The 20,337-nt window shown below is 39.6% G+C and overlaps 1 protein-coding gene and 1 long non-coding RNA gene across 2 annotated transcripts; both read right to left on the bottom strand.

Moving 5' to 3' along the window:
- On the bottom strand, positions 1-876 carry LOC131250912 (uncharacterized). The gene is made up of 2 exons (XR_009173491.1): positions 715-876; positions 1-579 (listed from the first exon to the last, which is right to left on the bottom strand). It is a non-coding gene; the product is annotated as an uncharacterized LOC131250912 (long non-coding RNA).
- Positions 877-1,387: 511 nt separating this feature from the next.
- On the bottom strand, positions 1,388-3,596 carry LOC131251910 (protein FAR1-RELATED SEQUENCE 5-like). Its single transcript, XM_058252905.1, has 2 exons — positions 1,530-3,596; positions 1,388-1,462 (listed from the first exon to the last, which is right to left on the bottom strand). Exons 1-2 carry the CDS (start codon positions 3,594-3,596, stop codon positions 1,388-1,390), a joined length of 2,142 nt encoding a protein of 713 aa, XP_058108888.1.
- Positions 3,597-20,337: the final 16,741 nt, after the last annotated feature.

The raw sequence follows: 20,337 nt of genomic DNA, 5'->3' as shown, positions 1-20,337 counted from the left end.
TGATAACTAAATTTTCCTTTGTTTTTTTCCCTTTCCTCTATTCCCTTTCCTGCATAACATTCTTTACACACAAAAAATAGCCTGTACGTCTATTTAGGCAGACTGTACAAAAATAATAGGAAACCATGCCTATTATATGGAAGAGAGGTATACAAAAATAACATAAACAAACAAAATAAGACAATAGGCGAGAGGTCTAAGCACTCAGACAGCTTCGACAAAACTGCCATACAAACTATCACAATCTAACCAACAATGGGCAAACTCGAACACACCAAAAAAACACCACCTCTGAACTAAAGTGGAATAGCCTTACAAACCCTAGCACAAGACCAATAGTAAGCTCCACATCTTACAACAAGAAATGATGGAAAAGGGCTATCCTCGCATTCAACAAATCCAACATGCGCCAAAAGGTGAGTAGACTTGCATACAACAAAAAGACCCCATACATCCATAGTACAATATCTCATATTCTGCATCCAAGAAATCCCCCATACATTCATAGCACAAAACAACTATTCTGCCCTTCAAACAGCAATGCAGCTAACATTGACATCGAACCCGCTGCCCTCCAAACTGCAATATAATTAACAACTCAATATGTAATTACTAGAATGCTGAACAAAAACAAAACCATACACATTAGTCAAAATATTTGTAAGCTTATGTGCCAAGAAAAAAAAATTTAATACATGTTACAACAATTCATACCTTAGGCAGGCGCTGGTCCTCGAATAATTTTGTTGTTACCAGTTGATGCCTGTTTGGCACCCACAAGAGGCAGATGGTGTGCATTCATGGATCCATTGGTGCCAGCTACCCAACTTCCACCAGGTACTCCAAAATAACTCCCGCTAGTAACATAGCTACCCTGACAAAGAAATAACAAAATAACAGAATCATAGTTCATGAGCACATGTTGTGAGAACCACATATGATATATTTTAGTTTTAAAAAATCTCAAATTTACCTGAGATCTGATGCTCAAGGAATTTTGTTGGTATATGTTAATATTAGGTTGATGGTACCCATAATAAGCTACTGGTAATCCAAAAGGACTCACTATAGGAACTTTTTGACCCTGGTATGAAAAAATAAAGTATAAAAAACTGTAATGTGGATAACAAATGTTATGACAAGTTTAGTAAATAAAATGTCCATAATACCTGATTGACTTGGCTTAGTTGAGAGAATACACTTGGACAATGTGAAGGGTGAAATGAAGGAAGGTGAAAGATATTTGGTGCTTGGGTTGAATCATTTCTCTCTTGATTCATTTGTAGCTGAATGGATCCGGTTCTAGATTTTTTCTTCCTTCCTTTATCTAAAGGATTTTTAAATGTACGGCGATCACCTACAACTTTAGGCTTCATTTTAATCCCACTTACAATTTGTGAGCAGAGACTATCAACGAAAGTAACTTTATTGTCAGTCGGTTGATGATGAACACTTTCAGTATCTACATTTTCATCATTAATTTGAGATGTCATAATTGGCAGCTCATTGTCAGTCGATTGATGACAAACAATTTCAGCATCTACATTTTCATCATTAGTTTGATATGTCATCAATGGAAGTTTCTTGATCCCTTTTATACACTCTGGCAATTCATCATGAAATTTGTCTGAATATCTATCAGCAAAATCAAATGCATCTTCATATTCCGCAGCCATTGAAGCAATTTTAACAAACTTGCGACACAAATAGCTATAACGCTTCCCTAAAGAAATCTTAGGATCACTTTGTATGGTAAACCCAAGATGGTCCTTCACAGCACCAACTTTTGCATCTCTTTGCCATCTTTTCAAAATATAATTGGAAGGAAACACCTTTATATCATAATAATCCAGAACTTTTAGTGCATGGCTACATAGTATCCCGACAAACTCAAATTTCTTACAACTACATGTGACGGTATTGTTTGATGTGTCAAATTTGACAAGACGGCCTCCAACTTTGTCATTACAAACAACTTGAAACTCTAACACTGTATCAAATTCACCACTTTTATGAATTGTATGACTAAGAAACTTTTTGTACTCATTTTGGAACATTTTAAATACTTCCGGAGTGTATGCTTTTGCCGCTTCCGTCAACATCTCCACATCAACATACAATATTGGGGTACTTTGCCTCGTTTTGAAATCGGCTTCCAATTCTCGATATCGTCGATCAGCCACTACTCGTTCATAATGTGTGAAGAAACACAAAAGATTGTATTTGGAACTTAAATATTTCTTCAAAACATTATTCATGCTTTCACTCCGTTGTGTGCTCTTCATATCAGCGCAGAATGTATTTTTGCCATACACCAAAGCCCATTTGTTTCTTTCTTTAAACAACGCTTGTAGCCATTTATTTTGCATCAAATCATATTTCTCAAGCATATTATTCCATGCAATTAGAAACTCTTCCTCTTCTTCATAATCATACACACATCTACTGAAATCATATTCAAAACTTTTTGAACCATGAAATACATTACTAAGGTGCTTTGCAGCATTTTGGTATATATGCCAGATACATAGACGATGGTATGTTTCCGGCATCACATCAGCTATTGCATTGCCCATTGCAGCACATTGATCTGTTAAGATTGTCCTTGGTTGCTTTCCAGACATTGCCTTTAAAAAAGTTTCAAACAACCACTTAAAAGATTCAGTTGTTTCATCATATAACAAGGCTGCACCAAATATGACTGTTTGTTTATGATGATTTACCCCAATAAATGGGGCAAATGGACGACCATAGCTGTTTATCCTGTATGTAGTATCAAAGCAGATCACATCCCCAAAATAGCTATAATCCATTATCGACTTTGCATCTGCCCAAAAAATATTGGTGATTTGATCATCTTCATCTACCTGTATTGCATAAAAAAAAGATGGATTCTCTACTTGCATTTTTGTAAAATATTCTAAAACAGCTCCTGCATCTCCCCTTTCCATCGCTTTCATTCGCTTTTTTCGCAAGTAATTTTTGTAATCAACAGGTTGGTATCCCAAATTCTCTTTACCTCCAGCCTGCTTGCTCATAAATGCCATAGTTGTTGATGGTGTTATGCCTGAATTGTTTGCCATATCTGCTACAGCTGATTGAGCATCAGTTAAACCTCGTTGTGACCTTAACATGTGTACTTTTGATGGTGTAACGACCTCATGGTTATGCTCTGCAACAAATTTAGTGACACTGAATCTACCATTCATTTGAAGCCTAATAGTCATTTTTGCTCGACATCCTGTTCTTATATTCGGACGTTGATACTTTACTTGATCAGTTCGTTTATCTTCCTGTCTTCGACCTTCTTTATAACAACAAAATGTTTTTTGAATCACGATACCATTATCTGATTTGTTACACGATGATCTTTGAACACTAAACCCTATCTTTCCAGCATATTTATTATAAAACTCATATGCACTCTCTTCAGAATTGAACTCCATTCCAAGGTTTGGTTCATCTAATTTTTCACCCGTCTCAACCAAAACTTCATGTACTGTTTCTTGAACATGATGTTCCTTTTCAACATTGAAGTCCAACCTTCGACATGATTGGGGAAAATTTTGGCTATCCAAGGCACCCATGTCATCCATTTACCTACCAGTATAAAATTGTCAAAACATAAATGTAGGTATACATATGTAATAGTGAAAAAATCTTTTTTTTTTTTTTTTTAAAAGGCAACACATTCTTACAATAGAAAAGGTAACAGTGTGCCATTAAAAAAAATAAAATGAAATTGTCAGTGTATTCATTTAAATAGGAAAGTGCAAAACCAAGAATAAAAATTATAAAATAATTCATTTAAGTAAAAAAGTAAGCACACTTTCTACATTTTCCTAAAGTAAATGCATATATACAAAATCTTTAGAAGCTTCACTTGCTTAGGGGTGGCAATGAGCCGGGTTTGGGTTGGATTAGAATCAGCTCAAACCTGACTCATTTATTAAATAGGCCACAAATAATTCTCACTGATCAAGTTGGGCCATATCTTTGAGAAAACTGGGTCTAGAATGCTGGTGGCGGCATGACTAGCCAAACCGCGTCCGGTTAGAACATCCCAGCCTTGCCAAGGTGGGCCATATATTTGAGAAAACCGGGTCTAGAATGACAAGAGGACCTACCACAATGTGTAGCACCAAGCCATCTTTTCTGCAAACGTGGCACCTGTTAAGGAAATCAGTACCATGAAAATGATAGGCCCCACCACGAAGTCCAGCTTTCCAGAAAAGCAGGCTAATCCGTTCAGTAGGTGGGCCAATATTTTATGTTAAGTCCAACCATCAGTTGTAAGTTGATTTCAACAATGTGGCCCACTTGATTAGAAAAACAGCTTGATTTTCCAGTCAGATGATTTTCATGGTTGGGTCTATAACTTTGACGGTACAGATTTTGTAGATCTGAAGGAAAGAAAGTAGTTCACCACAAGTTAGCGGTACCTTGCCTGCGTGTTCACCGGCCGGCATTATTTATGTGAACTTTCGTTAACAGGATGATAATAAATTCTTATATGCCCCTAAACTATGAGAAAAGCAAATTCTTACATTTTCAGATTTCAACAGAAATTAAAAAAAAAAAAGAAAAAAGAAAGAAAGAAAAAAAGAAAATAAAATAAAAGAAAAACAAGAAGAAAAAAACTCCTAAAATTTGGGGGAGGAAACTCTAAATAGTTAGCTATTCAAATGGGAGAACGTATGCCAGTTCTAGATTATCTCCTTGCCAAAGTGTGGTATCTCAAAATAAAAGCTTGGCAAGTTTTTATTGTTTGGCTTCCGGTTTAGAGGGAAAGAAAGGACAGGAGAAGAAAGAAAAAACGAAAAAGGAAAAAAGGAAATGCGAAACGAAGAGCCGCTGCGTAGTGCTCGATTCTCACCGTTAACGGAGACTCCGTTAACCGGATTTAAGTCTTGCCACGTTACCTATGCAAATGGCATGTTTTCATTGGGACACGCCATCTTTCGCAGGAAGCTCCTGCGCGTGCCTTTCGCAGGAAATCCACGTCCCCTAACTCCGGCGTTTTCATTGGTCAATGTCACTGTACGTGCCACGTCATGTAGATTTTTTAAATATATTAAAAAAAAATTATATTTCAGAAAAAGTATAACGTAGACGTTAAACGGAAGCGGTTTACGTCCTGAGTGACACAGTATGGTAAGCGTACTGAGTAAAGTCTGTGGAGGCCACCGTCATTCGTGCATTGTATCAACTCCATCCATCTCTTTTATCATCTAATTTTAGGGTTCTAAAACAAAAATTAATCATATTCAAAGATCAAGTGGACCACACCACCTGAAACAGTGTGAATTGAATTCTACCATTGAAAAGTTTTTGGAGCCCACTGAAGTTTTATATCAAGATGATATTTGTTTTTTTAATTCATCCATTTCTTTGTGATCTTATGAACAGTTTGGATGAAAAATAAACATCATTCGGGGCTTAGAAACATTTCAATAGTGAAAATCAGTACCTCCACTGTTTCCTTTGGTATGGCCTACTTGCGCTTTTGATATACTTCAGTTGTGTCGCTCAACTCCTAAAATGATTTGAAAAAGTGGATGGATGGCATCGATAAGCCACATGAATTCACCCAATTTGATTTCACGTGTCTAACGAGGAGGTGGATTTCCTGCCAAAGCCTTTTGTTGTAAGATCCTACGCAAGGATTCTCGGATGTGCCCACTGCGACATCTGTGATAACCCATTCATCCATTTTTAGATATCATTTTAGGACATCATAACAAAACTAAGGTGTATAAAAAACTCAAATGGGCCACACTAGAGGAAACAGTGGGGATTTAGTGTCCACCGTTGAAATATTTATATGGCTACAAAAGTTTTGCATCGGTCTAATATTTTGGTGTTTTCACTTCATCCAAGTAAAAATGACTTTATAAATAGTTTGGATGGCATATAAACATCAAGAGGCTTTAGGAAGGTTTCAATGGTAGGAATTTCTTTCTCCAATGTTTCATCTTATATGACCCAGTTGAGTTTTTGATCATCCTATTTCATGCAAAAGGCTTTTCCCAGTGAATCCGCGTCCACGGTTTCCATTGGAAACGGATTGGCTACTCCCCTGCCACTAGGTGTTATGTGGGCCCACCATGATGTATGTGTCTCATCCATGCTGTCCATCTATTTTTCTAGATCATTTTATGGTCTGAGACCAAAAATGAGGTATAACCCAATCTCAAGTGGACCACATTACATGAAACAATGTTGCATGAACGTTGACTATTAAAAACTTTTTGGGGGCCATAAAAGTTTTGGATCAAGTTGATCTTTGTTTTTTCCCTTCATCTGGGTCTTTATGACCAAACCAACAGATTGGATGTCAAATAAACAGTACAGTGGGCCTTAGGAGGACTTTAATGATGGATATCCAATCACCATTGTTTTCCTGTGGTGTGGTCCATATGAGATTTATATCCCTCTCATTTTTGGGATCAATCCCTAAAATTATTTGTAAAAACAGATTAATGGAATGGATGAAACACACACATCATGGTGGGGCCCACAGAGCACCGACCACCACCACCACCGAGCTGGTGGTAGGGGGAGTAGTCAATCCGCTTTCGTTTCCATTTGGGATTCAGCGCCACATTGAGTAGTGAGACTCGCTATTGAAGTTATGTCACCTATTTATATGGGTCCCACTATGATGTATGTTTTGTATCCACACTGTCCATCCATTTGGAGAGATCATTTTAGGGCATGAGCCAAAAAATGAATCAGATCCAAAACTCGAGTGGACCCCACCACAGAAAACAGTGGAAAGAGTCACGCCCACCATTTATTACGACTAAATCTAATCCAAACCTTGTCACTTTGTCTACTAAACCCCATCACTTTGTACTATAACCCCGTCACTTTGTCTACCAAACCCCGTCACTTTGTACTGCAACCTCGTCACTTTGTCAGTGAACCCCGTCACTTTGTACTGCAACATCGTCACTTTATCTACTGAACCTCGTCACTTTATACTACAACCCCGTCATTTTGTACTTCAACATCGTCACTTTATTTACTGTACCCCGTCACTTTGAGTTACAACCTTGTCACTTTGTACTGCAATCTCGTCACTTTGTCTAGTGAACCCCGTCACTTTGTACTACAACCTCGTCACTTTGTCTACTGAACCTTGTCACTTTGTACTGCAACCTCGTTAGTTTGTCTATTGAACCTCGTCACTTTGTACTGCAACCTCATCACTTTGTCTACTGTACCCCGTCACTTTATACTGCAACCTCGTCACTTTGTCTACTGTACCCCGTCACTTTGTACTACAACCCTGTCACTTTGTTTAGTGAACCCCGTCACTTTGTACTGCAACCCCGTCACTTTGTCTAATGAACTCCGTTACTTTGTACTGTAACCCCGTCACTTTCTCTACTGAACCCCATCACTTTGTACTGCAACATCGTCACTTTGTCTACTGTATCCCGTCACTTGTGCTACAACCTCGTCACTTTGTCTACTGTACCCCGTCACTTTGTGCTGCAATCTCGTCACTTTGTCTAGTGAATCCCGTCACTTTGTATTGCAACCTCGTCACTTTGTCTTCTATACCCCGTCATTTTGTACTACAATCCCATTACTTTGTCTGCTGAACCCCGTCACTTTGTCTAGTGAACCCCGTCACTTTGTACTGCAACCCCGTCACTTTGTCTAATAAACCCCATCACTTTGTACTACAACACCATCACTTTGTCTACTAAACCCTGTCACTTTGTACTGCAACATCGTTACTTTGTCTACTGTACCCCGTCACTTTGTCTATTGTACCCCATCACTTTGTGCTGCAATCTCGTCACTTTGTCTAATGAATCCCGTCACTTTGTACTACAATCCTGTCATTTTGTCTACTGAACCCCATCACTTTGTACTGCAACATCGTCACGTTGTCTACTGTACCCCGTCACTTTGTGCTGCAACCCTGTCACTTTGTCAAATGAACTCGTCACTTTGTCTATTGAAACCTCGTCATTTTATTTGACAAGCCACTACTTTATCTAGTGACATCCTCTCACTTTGCACAGTAGCATCGTCACTTTGTCTAGTGGAACCAAGTCACTTTATTCGAAAACTTGTCATTTTATTAAGCAAAACCCTATCAATTTGTCTGGCAACGCCATCACTTTATCTAGTGAAACATCGTCACTTTGTCTAATAGAACCTCGTTACTTTGTCCAATAATCACGTCACTTTGTTTAGTAGAACCTTGTCACTTTATCTAGCACCTCTTTCACTTTATCTAGTGAAATCTCATCACTTTGTCTATCAACCTCATCACTCTCTATCCAGTAGAACTTCGTCACTGATATAGTAGACCTTTGTCACTTTGTCTTACTACATAGTCTCTTTGTCTAGTAAAACCCCATCACTTTGTCCAGTAACCCAATCACTTTGTCTAGTGAACCTCGTTACTTCATCCAACAACCTCGTCACTTTATCCAGCAATCTCACAACTTTGTCTAGTAAAACCTAATCACTTTGTCTTCCAGCCTCGTCACTTTGTTTAATGGAACCAGGTCACTTTGTTTGGTAACGTCCATCACTTTTTTCGAAAATCTATAACTTTATCTAATGGAACTCTATTTTCTTTGTCCCGTTTAACCTTATTACTTTGTTTAGTGGAATCATGTTACTTTGTCAGGCAACCTCGTCACTTTGTTTAATATAACTCTCTAATAACCTTGTCACTTTGTCTAATGAATCCCGTCATTTTGTCGGTGGCCCCACATGATTTAAGGCTCACGTTGAATTGTGCCTTATATAATGTAGGTTAGAGGTGGGCATCGAGTCGATTCAAACCGAGTTAGGGCCGATCTGACTTGATTCAGTTTTGAAATGGGCCTGACCCGAACTCGGCCTGACTCGGTACGGAGTCCAACATGCCTAACCCGATCCAAGTCCGGGTCTGTCATAGACTAATTCGGACTGAATTTGACCCGATCACAAGTACCGATTCAGGTCAAGCTTAAAATAATATGAGAAAACAGATGAATGGAGTAGATAAACAACGCATAGATCAAGGTGGGCCCACAGTGAGGATCCTACGGACATCACTCATGTTGGGCCGCAACTAGTATTCCTTGCTAATTAAGTAGAATTTGTAAATATTTTTTTTATCTTATAAAATTGTTGTGAGATGACATAACCTAATTAAATTTTAGAAGAAAGAAATTGGAGGTGGATTAGCTACCGACACGTTGAGTAGCTAGACTCGCTACTGAAGTGACAACACCAAGTTCTGTGGGGCCTACCATGATGTACGTGTTGTATCCACATTGTACATCCATTTGGAGAGATCATTTTAGGGTATGATCAAAAGAATGAGGTAGATCCAAAGCTGGAGTGAACCCCACCAAAGAAAATAGTGAGAGTGACGTCCACAGTTGAAGCCTTTCTAAGGTCCACCGTGATTTTTATTTGAGATATAACCTGTTCATAAGTTAACACAAATATTAAAGAAGCGAAAATACAAATATCAACTTGATCTTAAACTTTTGTGGCCCTTAGAAGTTTTTAATGGTGAGCGTACTCTCTTCACTGGTTTTTGTGGTGGGGTCCACTCAAGTTTTGGATCTGATTCATTCTTCGGCTCATGCCTTAAAATGATCTCTCCAAATGAATGGACAGTGTGGATACAAAACATACATCATGGTGGGACCGACATAACTATGTGATGTCACTTTAGTAGTGAGTCTTGCTACTCAACCTATGCGCTGAATCCCTAAATAAAAACTTAAATAAAAATCACAGTGGACCTTAAGTTAACATAGACATTGAAGAAGGGAAAACACAAATATCAGCTTGATGGAAAACTTTTGTGACCCTTTGAAGTTTTTAATGGCGGGCATGACTCTCTCCACTGTTTCTTTGTTTGGGTCCACTCGAGTTTTGGATCCGATTCATTTTATGGCTCATGCCCCAAAATGATCTCTCCAAATGGATGGACGGTGTGGATACAAAACATACATCATGTTGAGTCTCACATAACTAGGTGACATCACTTTAGTAGTAGTCTCGCTACTTAACCCGTGTGTTGAATCCTCAAATAAAAGGTAGCTGATTGCGGGAACGGATTGGCTCCTTCCCCTGCCACCGGCCCGGTGGTTGGTGGTCATCCATTTTTACATATAATTTTAGGGCTCTATCCAGAAAGTAGAGGTATATAAATCTCAGATGAACCACACCACAGGAAAACAATAGTGATTGGATGTCCACCATTAAAATCCTCCTAAGGCCCACTGTATTGTTTATTTGACATCCAATCTTTTGATTAGGTCATATAGGCCTAGATGAAAGGAAAAAACACAGATCAGCTTGATTCAAAACTTTTATGGCCCCAAAAAGGTTTTTAATGGTGGATGCTCATTCAACACTGTTTCTTGTAATGTGGTCCACTTGAGATTGTGATATACCTCATCCTCTCAAACCATAATGAATGGCATGGATGAAAACACATACATCATGTTGGAACCCACGGAGCACCGACCACCAACCATTGGCTGGTGGCAGGGGGAGTCGCCAATCCATTTCCGCTGATTACGTGGTGAGTAACTTACTATGTCAGCGTATTGAGCAAACTCCATAGAGTCCACCATGATTTTATGTATTTTATCCGCTCTGTCCATAAATTTTACCAGATAATTTTAGGGCTTGAGACTAAAAATAAAGCATATACAATGTTCAAGTGGACCACACCATAGGAAACAGTTGAATTGAATGTTTACCATTGAAAATTTCTCCGGGCTACAAAATTTTTGGATCAAGCTTATATTTTTGTTTTCTCTTCATCCATGCCTTTATGATCTTATGTACTGGTTGGATGACAAATAAACATTACAGTGGGGCCTATCAAGGTTTCAACAGTGGAAATCATTATCCCCACTGTTTACAGCGGTATGATCCACTTGATATTTAGATATACTTTAATTTTGGGCTCAACCCCTTAAATTAGATAGAAAAACGGATGGACGGCCTGGATAGACAACATACATACAAGGTGGGCCCAACTACGGTGAGAGCAAGAGCTTGCTGTAATAGGTATGCAGTACGATTTCCAAGCGAAACCGTTTTAATATATTTAATGGCGTTTTACTTTTTCTGAAATATAAATTCTTTTAATATATTTAAAAAATCTGATAGGGTGGCACTTACCGTGACGTTGACCAATGAAAACGCTGGAGCCAGGGAGATCCTGACTCCAGGAAACGGAGGATCCGCACTCGTAGAAAAACGGAGAGACATGCATTTTCCTTTCAATTGGTGACGTGTGACAACACGTCACTAGCGCCGGAGTCAGGGAGCTCCTGACTCCAGGAAACAGAGGATCCGCACTCATAGAAAAACGGCGAGACATGCATTTTACTTTCAATTGGTGACGTGTGACAACACGTCACTAGCCCTTTTTTTTTTCGTATAATGGGTCAAAATAGTGGGACCCACCTAGTAATTAATCTTTGGATGGGGCATAGGCCCACATTCCCGGTGGTTTGGAAGGGCTAGAAGGGTCGGAGAACCCTCCTATCAACGTGGAGGAAGAGATGGGAGAGAGAATCGGGAGGAGGTAGGTTTGTTACAAGGTGACGCACACAATCACGTCACTCATCACTTGAAAATTAAAAAAATCACAATGAGCCCCATGGTAGTGTTGCAGCAAATCTATTCCCTTCATCTGTTTTGCTTGCTGATATTAGGCACAGGCCAAAAAATGAGGCCGATCCGATGCTAAAGTGGGCCACACCAAGTGAAACAGTGGGAGGGGTTCCCACCATTGAATTGAAAAGCAGGTTATTACATGATTGCTTCAAATCCCTCGCCCAAAACAGCCCTCGAGGAGATTTATAATTATAGAAGATCTATTGACCTAAGATGTGAAGAGAAAGGTTAGTTTACTTATTTTATTTAGTTGTTCGACTAAACCAATTATTTATTATTGAAGAAGATATCAATGACCATTTTGTCAGACGTATCCTTTTTTCTTTTCTTTCATTTAGTGGACCTTGTTACATATTTCAACTATTTATGGTGATCTTTTGAGTTAGTCAAGACTCTTTAGTGCATAGGTGCTTCTCAATGGGAAGCAGATTGCGTAGTGAGCAAATCAGTACACTAAGCATACTGAGTAAACTCTATGGGGTCCACCGTGATTTAGATATTTTATCCACTCCTTCCATCCATTTTACCAGATAATTTTAGTGCTTGAGCTCAAAAATGAAGCATATCAAAAGCTCAAGTGGGCCACACCACGGGAAACGTGTGAATTGAATTTCTACCGTTGAAATTTTGTTGAGGGCTACCGAAGTTTTGGATAAAACTTATATTGTGTTTTCCCTTCATCCATGTTTTTGTGATCTTATAAACAGGTTGGATGACAAATAAATATCACGATAGGGCCTAGTAAGGTTTCAACGGTGGAAATCATTATTCCCATTGTTTCTTGTGGTAGACATTTTGGTATCAACCCCTTACATGAGCTGGAAAAATGGATGGACAGTGTGGATAAACCACATGCATTCACGGTGGGTCCAGTAGAGTTTACTCAGTAGGATAAAATCGTATTGTGTGGTTTTTTGAAAAATATTCAAATTTTCAAAATTTTGAGAATTTGCCGCCAAAACGTTTTTTGGGAATTTCAAATTAAAAAGTGTGGTGTCTGCCTTTAGTCCCATATCGAAAATGGTAGAAAATTTTTTGGAGTTTATATGTGGATGTGTGTAGTATTCTTACTTGGATGTTCTGGAAATGGAGATACTCGGGTTGTGTGTTCCAGTGCGAATACACACACGTGCCTGTGTTGGCGCTCGGGCTCGGGCATGGGCATGGGCAATGTCGCTGTAGCGGCGCTAGTTGGCACACTTTGCAGTTCGCCATTTCTGCAACGGTCCGAAAGCAGACAGGCCATGGTGATCCAATGGTCAGATCTTGTGATCTGACGACTGGAAACGGCTAGAATTAATGGTCAATGGTCAGAAATAATTTTCAAATGTTTTTGAACCATTGATAGCCACCTAGCAACGGTCTACTCCCTGATGCCTATATAAACTGGACCATTCCAGTCCAAATGAATCATGTCAACACCATCTCTCTCATTAGATACTTTAGATCTCTTTTATATAATATTGTGAACATTTTCACTGTCTGATTCTGCCAGAACAAATCTACTGCGTTAAACTGTTCCTAAGTAGACCCATCGTGATTGCAAGCTAGATCCAGACAGGCTTGTCTTATCCTAGAAGCAATTCGCCTGTAACCCATCAACAATTGATAAAGGAGCAAATCACACTTTAAGAACATCATATTGTTTTATGTGATTCAACCTAGTGAAACAGAATTCATATTTATTTTGTTTTATTTTTTATTTTCGGTGTATCCAACACAATATTTTCTAACATACCGAGTAACTCAGTACGCAATCTAATTTCTTCTCAATGAGACTAGCTGTTGCTTCATTAGCAGCCTTGTGATTGGATTCCATAGCTATCGAATGCCACAAAATCTGAGCGCTTGACAAGAGAACCTAATTTTAATAGCCAACATAATAACAATGAACATATGGCTTCTTGGATCCTTACTCTTGCTCTGGTGGTAGACTCTTAGGAGTTTCAACGGCCGGTCAAGGGTTCGAGTATCCATAGGTGGTGAAATCCCACTACAGCGTGAGTGTGTGGGGGTGTGTTTGTGTAGAGGTGTACACGAGTCGAACCGAGTTGGCTCGGCCTTGTAGGCAACATCAAAATAAAGAAAAAAGGTTTTTGTTTCATCAAACACTTGGTGAGCAACATCAATATCAAAGTAACCAAGTCACCGAACTGGTTCGTTCCGAGTTCGATTCAAGTTGGGGTTCAATCCGAGTCGAGTCGAGCTCAGGCAAGCTCTAAATCGGTTCGAAATTTTTTCGAGCTCAAAAAATCAGCTCGACTCAACTCTAACTTAGTTTCAAACCGAGTCGAATCGAGCTTTTTTGAGTCGAGTCTAGCGAGATAACCGAACTAACTCGGTTCGTGTACAGCCCCATGTGTGTGTGTGTTTTTTTTTTTAAAAATGACTTTCTTATATATATATATATTATTATTATTATTATTATTATTTGTGAATTAGTTTGGATTGGTTTACATTGATCAGTACTCAATGCGGTTTTTAGGTTAATTTGCATTTTCAGGTTGGCATAGTTCAACTTGAATAGTTCCACTGTTCCGCCGACAGTTGATCTGGCCATCAATTCAGATGGTTCTATGTTTCACCACTAAAAAGCTTAACAAATGCAATGTGCAGTGCCAAACTAATGAATGGTTCCATAACAAAAGTGGATCACACCATAGAAAAATGGTGGGGATAGAGATACCCTTGGAAGCATATTGAGGCCACCGTGATGTTCATACGCCATCCGATACATTAATAAAGTGTGTTTGCTCCACTGGGATAAATGCAAATAACAAACATTAGCCTGATACATAACTCCCAAAACTTTGGTCTGCCCCAAAAAGGTTTGGATGATGACATTCCCATCTGTGGCCCACTTGATTTTTGGATCTGTTCATTTTTGGATCTGGCACCAACTGATCATGGATGGAGTGGACACTGCATAGACATAATAGTGAGCCCCTTAGAGCTTTTAGTAATTGTATGGGATGATTCTGATCACCCAAACCTATTGATAGCCCAAAATTCATGTATTTGCATTGAGTTTGGATTTGATGAACCCCAAAACAGGGCGTGATAGAAGCACCCAACTGATTCCCCAGTATAAATGGTCCACCTAATGTTTTCATGGTACTGATGTCTTACACAAGTGGGTATATGTTGTGATACATTGCCGTAGGTGATTTAGTTCTCAATAAGAAAGGGTCAGGATCACTCCCACGGTGGGACTTTACAAACGTAAATACTGTCTGTTACCTTGATTCTATGATCCTTGCCTTGCAATAACAGCATGCAGTCTCTCATCTTGAAGGCGTACTTGTGGGGTGTAATGAGAGGGCTGAGCTGCATGACCCAAATGCGAATGTTATGTTGGACAGAGGCCTTTGGGCCCACTTGTGGACAATTACTAGTAGGTGGACCTGCGCCGTTCATCCTCAGTTTTGTGAATGTACCATATCATATAGATCGTCAGATCTTGAGGGCCCACTCTTCCCAACAGACTTTCATGTGAGACATGGATCGATACAAGAACTAAACTCTAAAGTAAGTTCTCTTGAAGCTGGGGATGTTGATGCATCTCAGGCAACAAATACATGCTTACAATGGGAGAGGTTCGGAAGTGGACCGTACATGTGACGGAACCTAAGACCAAGCCAAGATTGAATTTGATGCCCAATCAGTGGTAAAATTAAACTTTGCGGTGTTAGCTGTATAAGCCAGAGTTTTTCTTTGCTTCATAGAAATAGAATTTTTCTTGGCTTTACAAAGCCTGATTGTGTAAATGGAAGAGAGAAGAAACCAAAACTTTATTTTTTTATAACTGTTGTTTTTTTTTTTTTAATTTTATTTACTGCTGCTATTTTCTTGCTGTTGCACAGTTACTTCTTCACTTGCTAGTTGCTACAACCGGATCTACAAGATGCCCATTTATAGGCTTTTGAATGAAATGTGAAAATACAAAAATGCCCCTACTAGGGGCTTCCAACATTAAAATTCCTAGAAACTACACAAGCTTCCAAAAGCATCTCCATGGGAAGTGTTGCTGTGCATTGGAAGATGAACAGTCAGCGCTTGCAGTAAATGTTTTGGTTTGCAACTCCAACACTCCCCTTCAAACCTAAACAGGTTTCATTCCAAGCATCGATCTAAGTTTCATGAATGTATCAGTCGGCAATGCTTTGGTGAAGATGTCCGCCACTTGTTCAGTGGTATGACATATTCTAACTTCACTGATTCTGCTTCACTTGAGCTCTCGGGAAATGATAACTTGTCTCAATGTGCTTGCTACTCCCATGCTGCACTGGATTTTTGGCAAGCTCAATTGCCGACTTGTTGTCCACGTATATGACAGTACATTCTTCCTGCAGATGCTTCAGCTCCTTTAGCATATTCCTTAGTCATATCGCCTCACATACAATGGACGAAGCTGCTAAATACTTAGCTTCACATATGGACAGCGCTACTGTACTCTGCTTCTTTAAGTTTCCATGTGAATGTTGTCGATCCAAGATAGAAAGCATAGCCTGTGGTACTCTTTCTTTCGTCTTGGTCGCCACCCCAATCACTATCAGAGTATCCATACAAAATCGCTTCATCATCGTATGGATAAAAGAGACCGAATTCAATAGTCCCTTTGATATACCTTAGAATTTTTTTCGCAGCTAGTTAGTGTGACTCTTTTGGCGCTTCCATATACCGACTTAGAAGCCCAACACTATCGACTATATCTAGCCTAGTGATTGTGAGGTACTTTAGTCTTCCAATTAGGCTCTTGAATAAAGTTGAGTCAACATTTCTTCCTTTGCCATCTTTTGTGAGCTTTAGGCCTGTTGCAGCAGGTGTATTCACGGCTTTACAGTCGGTCATCTAAAACTTCTCAAGAAGTTCTTTTGTGTACTTCTTCTGTGATATATAGATGTCGCTGACTTATTGTTTCACTTCGATGCCCAAGAAGAATGATATCAATCCACAATTAGTCATCTTGAACTCATTGAACATAGCCTGCTTAAATTCTTCAAACATTGCATGGCTATTTCCTATGAACAACATATCATCAACATATAAACAAGTTATAAGTATATCACTACGGGCATTCTTCTTTGTGTAGATGACATGCTCATACAGACATTTGATGAAACCATTCTCTTGAAGATAGTCGTCGATCCGTGCATTCTAAGCACGAGGAGCTTGCTTCAACCCAAACAGGGCTTTTCTCAACCGATACACCTTATATTCCTCCCCTTGCATGACAAAGCCTTCAGGCTGGTTAACGTAGACTTCTTTTTTGAGTACTCCATTTAAGAATGCGGATTTCACATCTAGTTGATAGATCATCCAACTGTAATGAGCTGCAAGGGAGATAATCATCCTCATAGTGTCAAGGCAAGCAATTGGACGAAAACTTCATCATAGTCTACCCCATATTTCTGTTTGTAGCCTTTTGCTACGAGCCTTGCCTTATATCATTCGATCTTACCATTGGCATTCCGCTTGATTTTATACACCCATTTGAGACCAATGGTCCTCTGGCCTTTAGGGAGTGAGGTCAGCTCTTATGTTCGATTCTTCTCGATGGCATGAATCTCTTCTTCCATAGCCTTTCTCCAACATTCTTCATTCACGGCCTCCTCAAATGTGAGAGGCTCATGGTCTGCATATATGTAGAGCAAATTCACTTCTTAGTTTCTGCATAGATCTCATTGAGACTTCTCATTTTGATGGGAGCCAAGGGTGAAGGAGAATTGGATGAAGATATGCTGGCTGAATTCTGATTTAATGAGGTACTTCCAGGTAGGAGTGTACACGAATCGAGCTAGCTTGGTTGGCTCGCTTGACTTGACTCGAAAAAACTCGATTCAACTCGGTTCGAAGCTGAGTTCGAGCTAAGTCGAGCTGATTTTTTAAGCTCAAAAATGAGTTCGAGCCGAGTTTGAGCAGGCCCCAGCTCGACTCGACTCGGATCAAATCCAGCTCGAATCGAACTTGGATCGAACCAGTTCGGTGACTCGGTTACTTTGCCATTGATGTTGCTCACCAACTGTTTGATAAAATGACTTAACGAAATATGGCTAGTGGCAAGGAAGGTTTGGCATATATGTCAGCATGTGCATGTTGGGGACCGCACTTCATAGAGAACTTGAAAAAATGCCATTCTTTTGGTCATGATTTTATGCAGACTAGCTTTTTCATCAATTGTATTATTCAGGATTGGATACAAACATGGGAGAAAGGACGGGACATGTCTGGGTTTACTCCCAAAGATTATGCTCGTCAGAGAGGCCATGATCATTGTAAAGAGGAAGATATCTAGCAAAGTTGCAGGAGCACATCTGGTCCTAGACATGTCTAATCCTTTGTCCACAACAAGGAGGGTCGAAGAGCCTTCGGTGCTGCAGGGAAATTCAGTGCAATGTAAGCAAAAGAATGCCAGTCTTAATATAAATAGCAGAAGCACTGAGAGAGTGAAGTGCAGGGTCTGTGAACAGTTGTTTGCTTGCAGAAGAGGACACAAAGTTCTGAACTATAGACCAGCCATTTTATCGGTGGTGGCCATTGGTGGCAAGGAAGGTTTGGCTGGTGGCAAGGATGGTATGTACATGAAACTAATACCTTTTTTCTCTGTTTTTTTTTTTTGGTTTTTTTTTTGTTTTTTGGTTTTTTTTTTTATGTTACTTAGAAGGTGTTTGAGAAAATACTTATAAAATCATTGCCCTTATTTATAAAACAGTGAGATTTTGAAGTTGCAGTTCAGGTATTTGTGGAAATGCCTCAATGGCAAACTCGGCTCGATCTTGGCTCGAACTCGGCCCAAGCTGGCCTGAGCTGCTGACCGAACCGAGCCGAGCTGGCCAGTCAGGCTCGAGGACCGAGCCGAGCCGAGTTCGAGCTGAGGTCAGCCAGTGTTCGAGCCGAGTCGAGCTAAGGCTAGCTTGACTCGGTTCGACTCGATGTACACGCCTACTTCTAGGGGAGATGGAACGTACTCCTGGACTTTTACGATCCGAAGGGGGTGATGTAGGTGTCTGCTCTTGATTCACATGCCTCTCTTCTTCATATTCTTCAGCCTCCACCTGATTTTCTTTAGCCGAATCTTCTTGGTTCCACTTCCAGGATTCTTCCTCACAGAACACTATATCTCTACTTACCACTACCTTGTTAGTTAATGGGTTGTAGAGCTTGTACACCTTCGATTCTTCACTGTAGACAATGAAGTTGCACTTCTCGCTTTTGGAACTTGAGCATATGTGACAAACCCAAACATCTTAAGGTGGCTACGCTTGGCTTGTATCCACTTCATGCTTCCTGTGATGTCATGAACCTAACACTCTTGGTCGAACACCTTTTGAGCAGATAAGCAGTACATGCAACTGCCTCTGCTTAGAAATTCTTTGACAGACTTTTCTCCTTCAACATGGTCCTCATCATGTCGAAGATGGTGCGGTTCTTCTGTTCCGCAATTCTATTTTGTTGTGGTGTGTACGCTGTAGTGTGTTGTTGCTTAATGCCATGTTCCGTGCAATATTTTCGAAAAACATTTGAGGTGTACTCCCTACCTCTGTCAGATCTAAGGGTTTTAATTTTAAGACTACTTTCTTTTTCAACAAGGACTTTAAAATTTTTAAAAATAGTAAAAGCGGTAGACTTCTCTTTCATTATATACACCCACAATTTTCTACTGAAATTGTCAATGAAGGTAATAAAGTATTTATTACCTCCAACAGAGATTGGCTCCAATAGTCTACAGATGTCAGTGTGAACCAATTGTAACGGTTCTCTTGCTTTTCATGATACTCCACTCGGAAAGAAGTTCCTTTATTGTTTCTCAAGTGTGCACGACTCACACACATGTTCTGGAGCTTCAATAGTAAGTAAGTCATGCACCATGCTTGATGAGGACACAAGTTTCAGGCCACTGAAATTTAGATTGCCAAAGCGAAGATGCCACATCCAAAAATTATTCTTTGCTGTTACATAAAAATACTTCTCGAGCATTGTGTTTATATGGAGAGGAAACATACGATTCTTTGCTATGTAAACTTTCTCAATCAAATGTCCATGTATATCTCTTATAGAAAGAGCAGATTTCTCCATGTGTATGACATACCCTTTTTTGAGGAGTTGTCCGAGACTCAGTATATTACTTTTCATGTTGGGCACATAGTACACATTGGAGATGTAGTTTGGAACACTATTCTTCTGAAAGATTTTAATTTTGCCTTTACCTTTCACCGGCATTTTTTACAAGTCACCAAATGTCACATCACCATGAACTACTTCTGTGAGTTTCTCAAATAGGCTTTTGTTCCTGCACATATGATTGCTTGTACCTATGTTGAGATACCATACATCTGGTCGATCACAGCCTTTCTCTTGTGCAAGGAGCACTATGGAGCCTTCCTGTTCATGACTCAATGCTTCAGAATAGTTGGATTGTTCATCGTGATCCACCGGCTTGCTCTAACAATCCGAAACATAATGGTCGAATTTGTTGCAATTCCGGCATTGAATATTTCTCATATTTCAGCGATCGCGTGCGGATCGGCCTCTATCATTTCCTCTACCACGGAAATTGGTAAATTTTTGTTGATTTTGTGGATTGCTTGGATTATATCCACGCCCTCTTCCTCTTGCACGATTGTTAGTGCCACAACCTCCACGATGTGTATGGTCACCTCTTTATTC

The sequence above is a fragment of the Magnolia sinica genome, chromosome 7, assembly GCF_029962835.1.
Source record: "Magnolia sinica isolate HGM2019 chromosome 7, MsV1, whole genome shotgun sequence".
NCBI classification, from domain to species: domain Eukaryota; kingdom Viridiplantae; phylum Streptophyta; class Magnoliopsida; order Magnoliales; family Magnoliaceae; genus Magnolia; species Magnolia sinica.
Note: the sequence above shows the minus strand (reverse complement) of the source record. Positions and strands in the feature narration are given on the sequence as shown.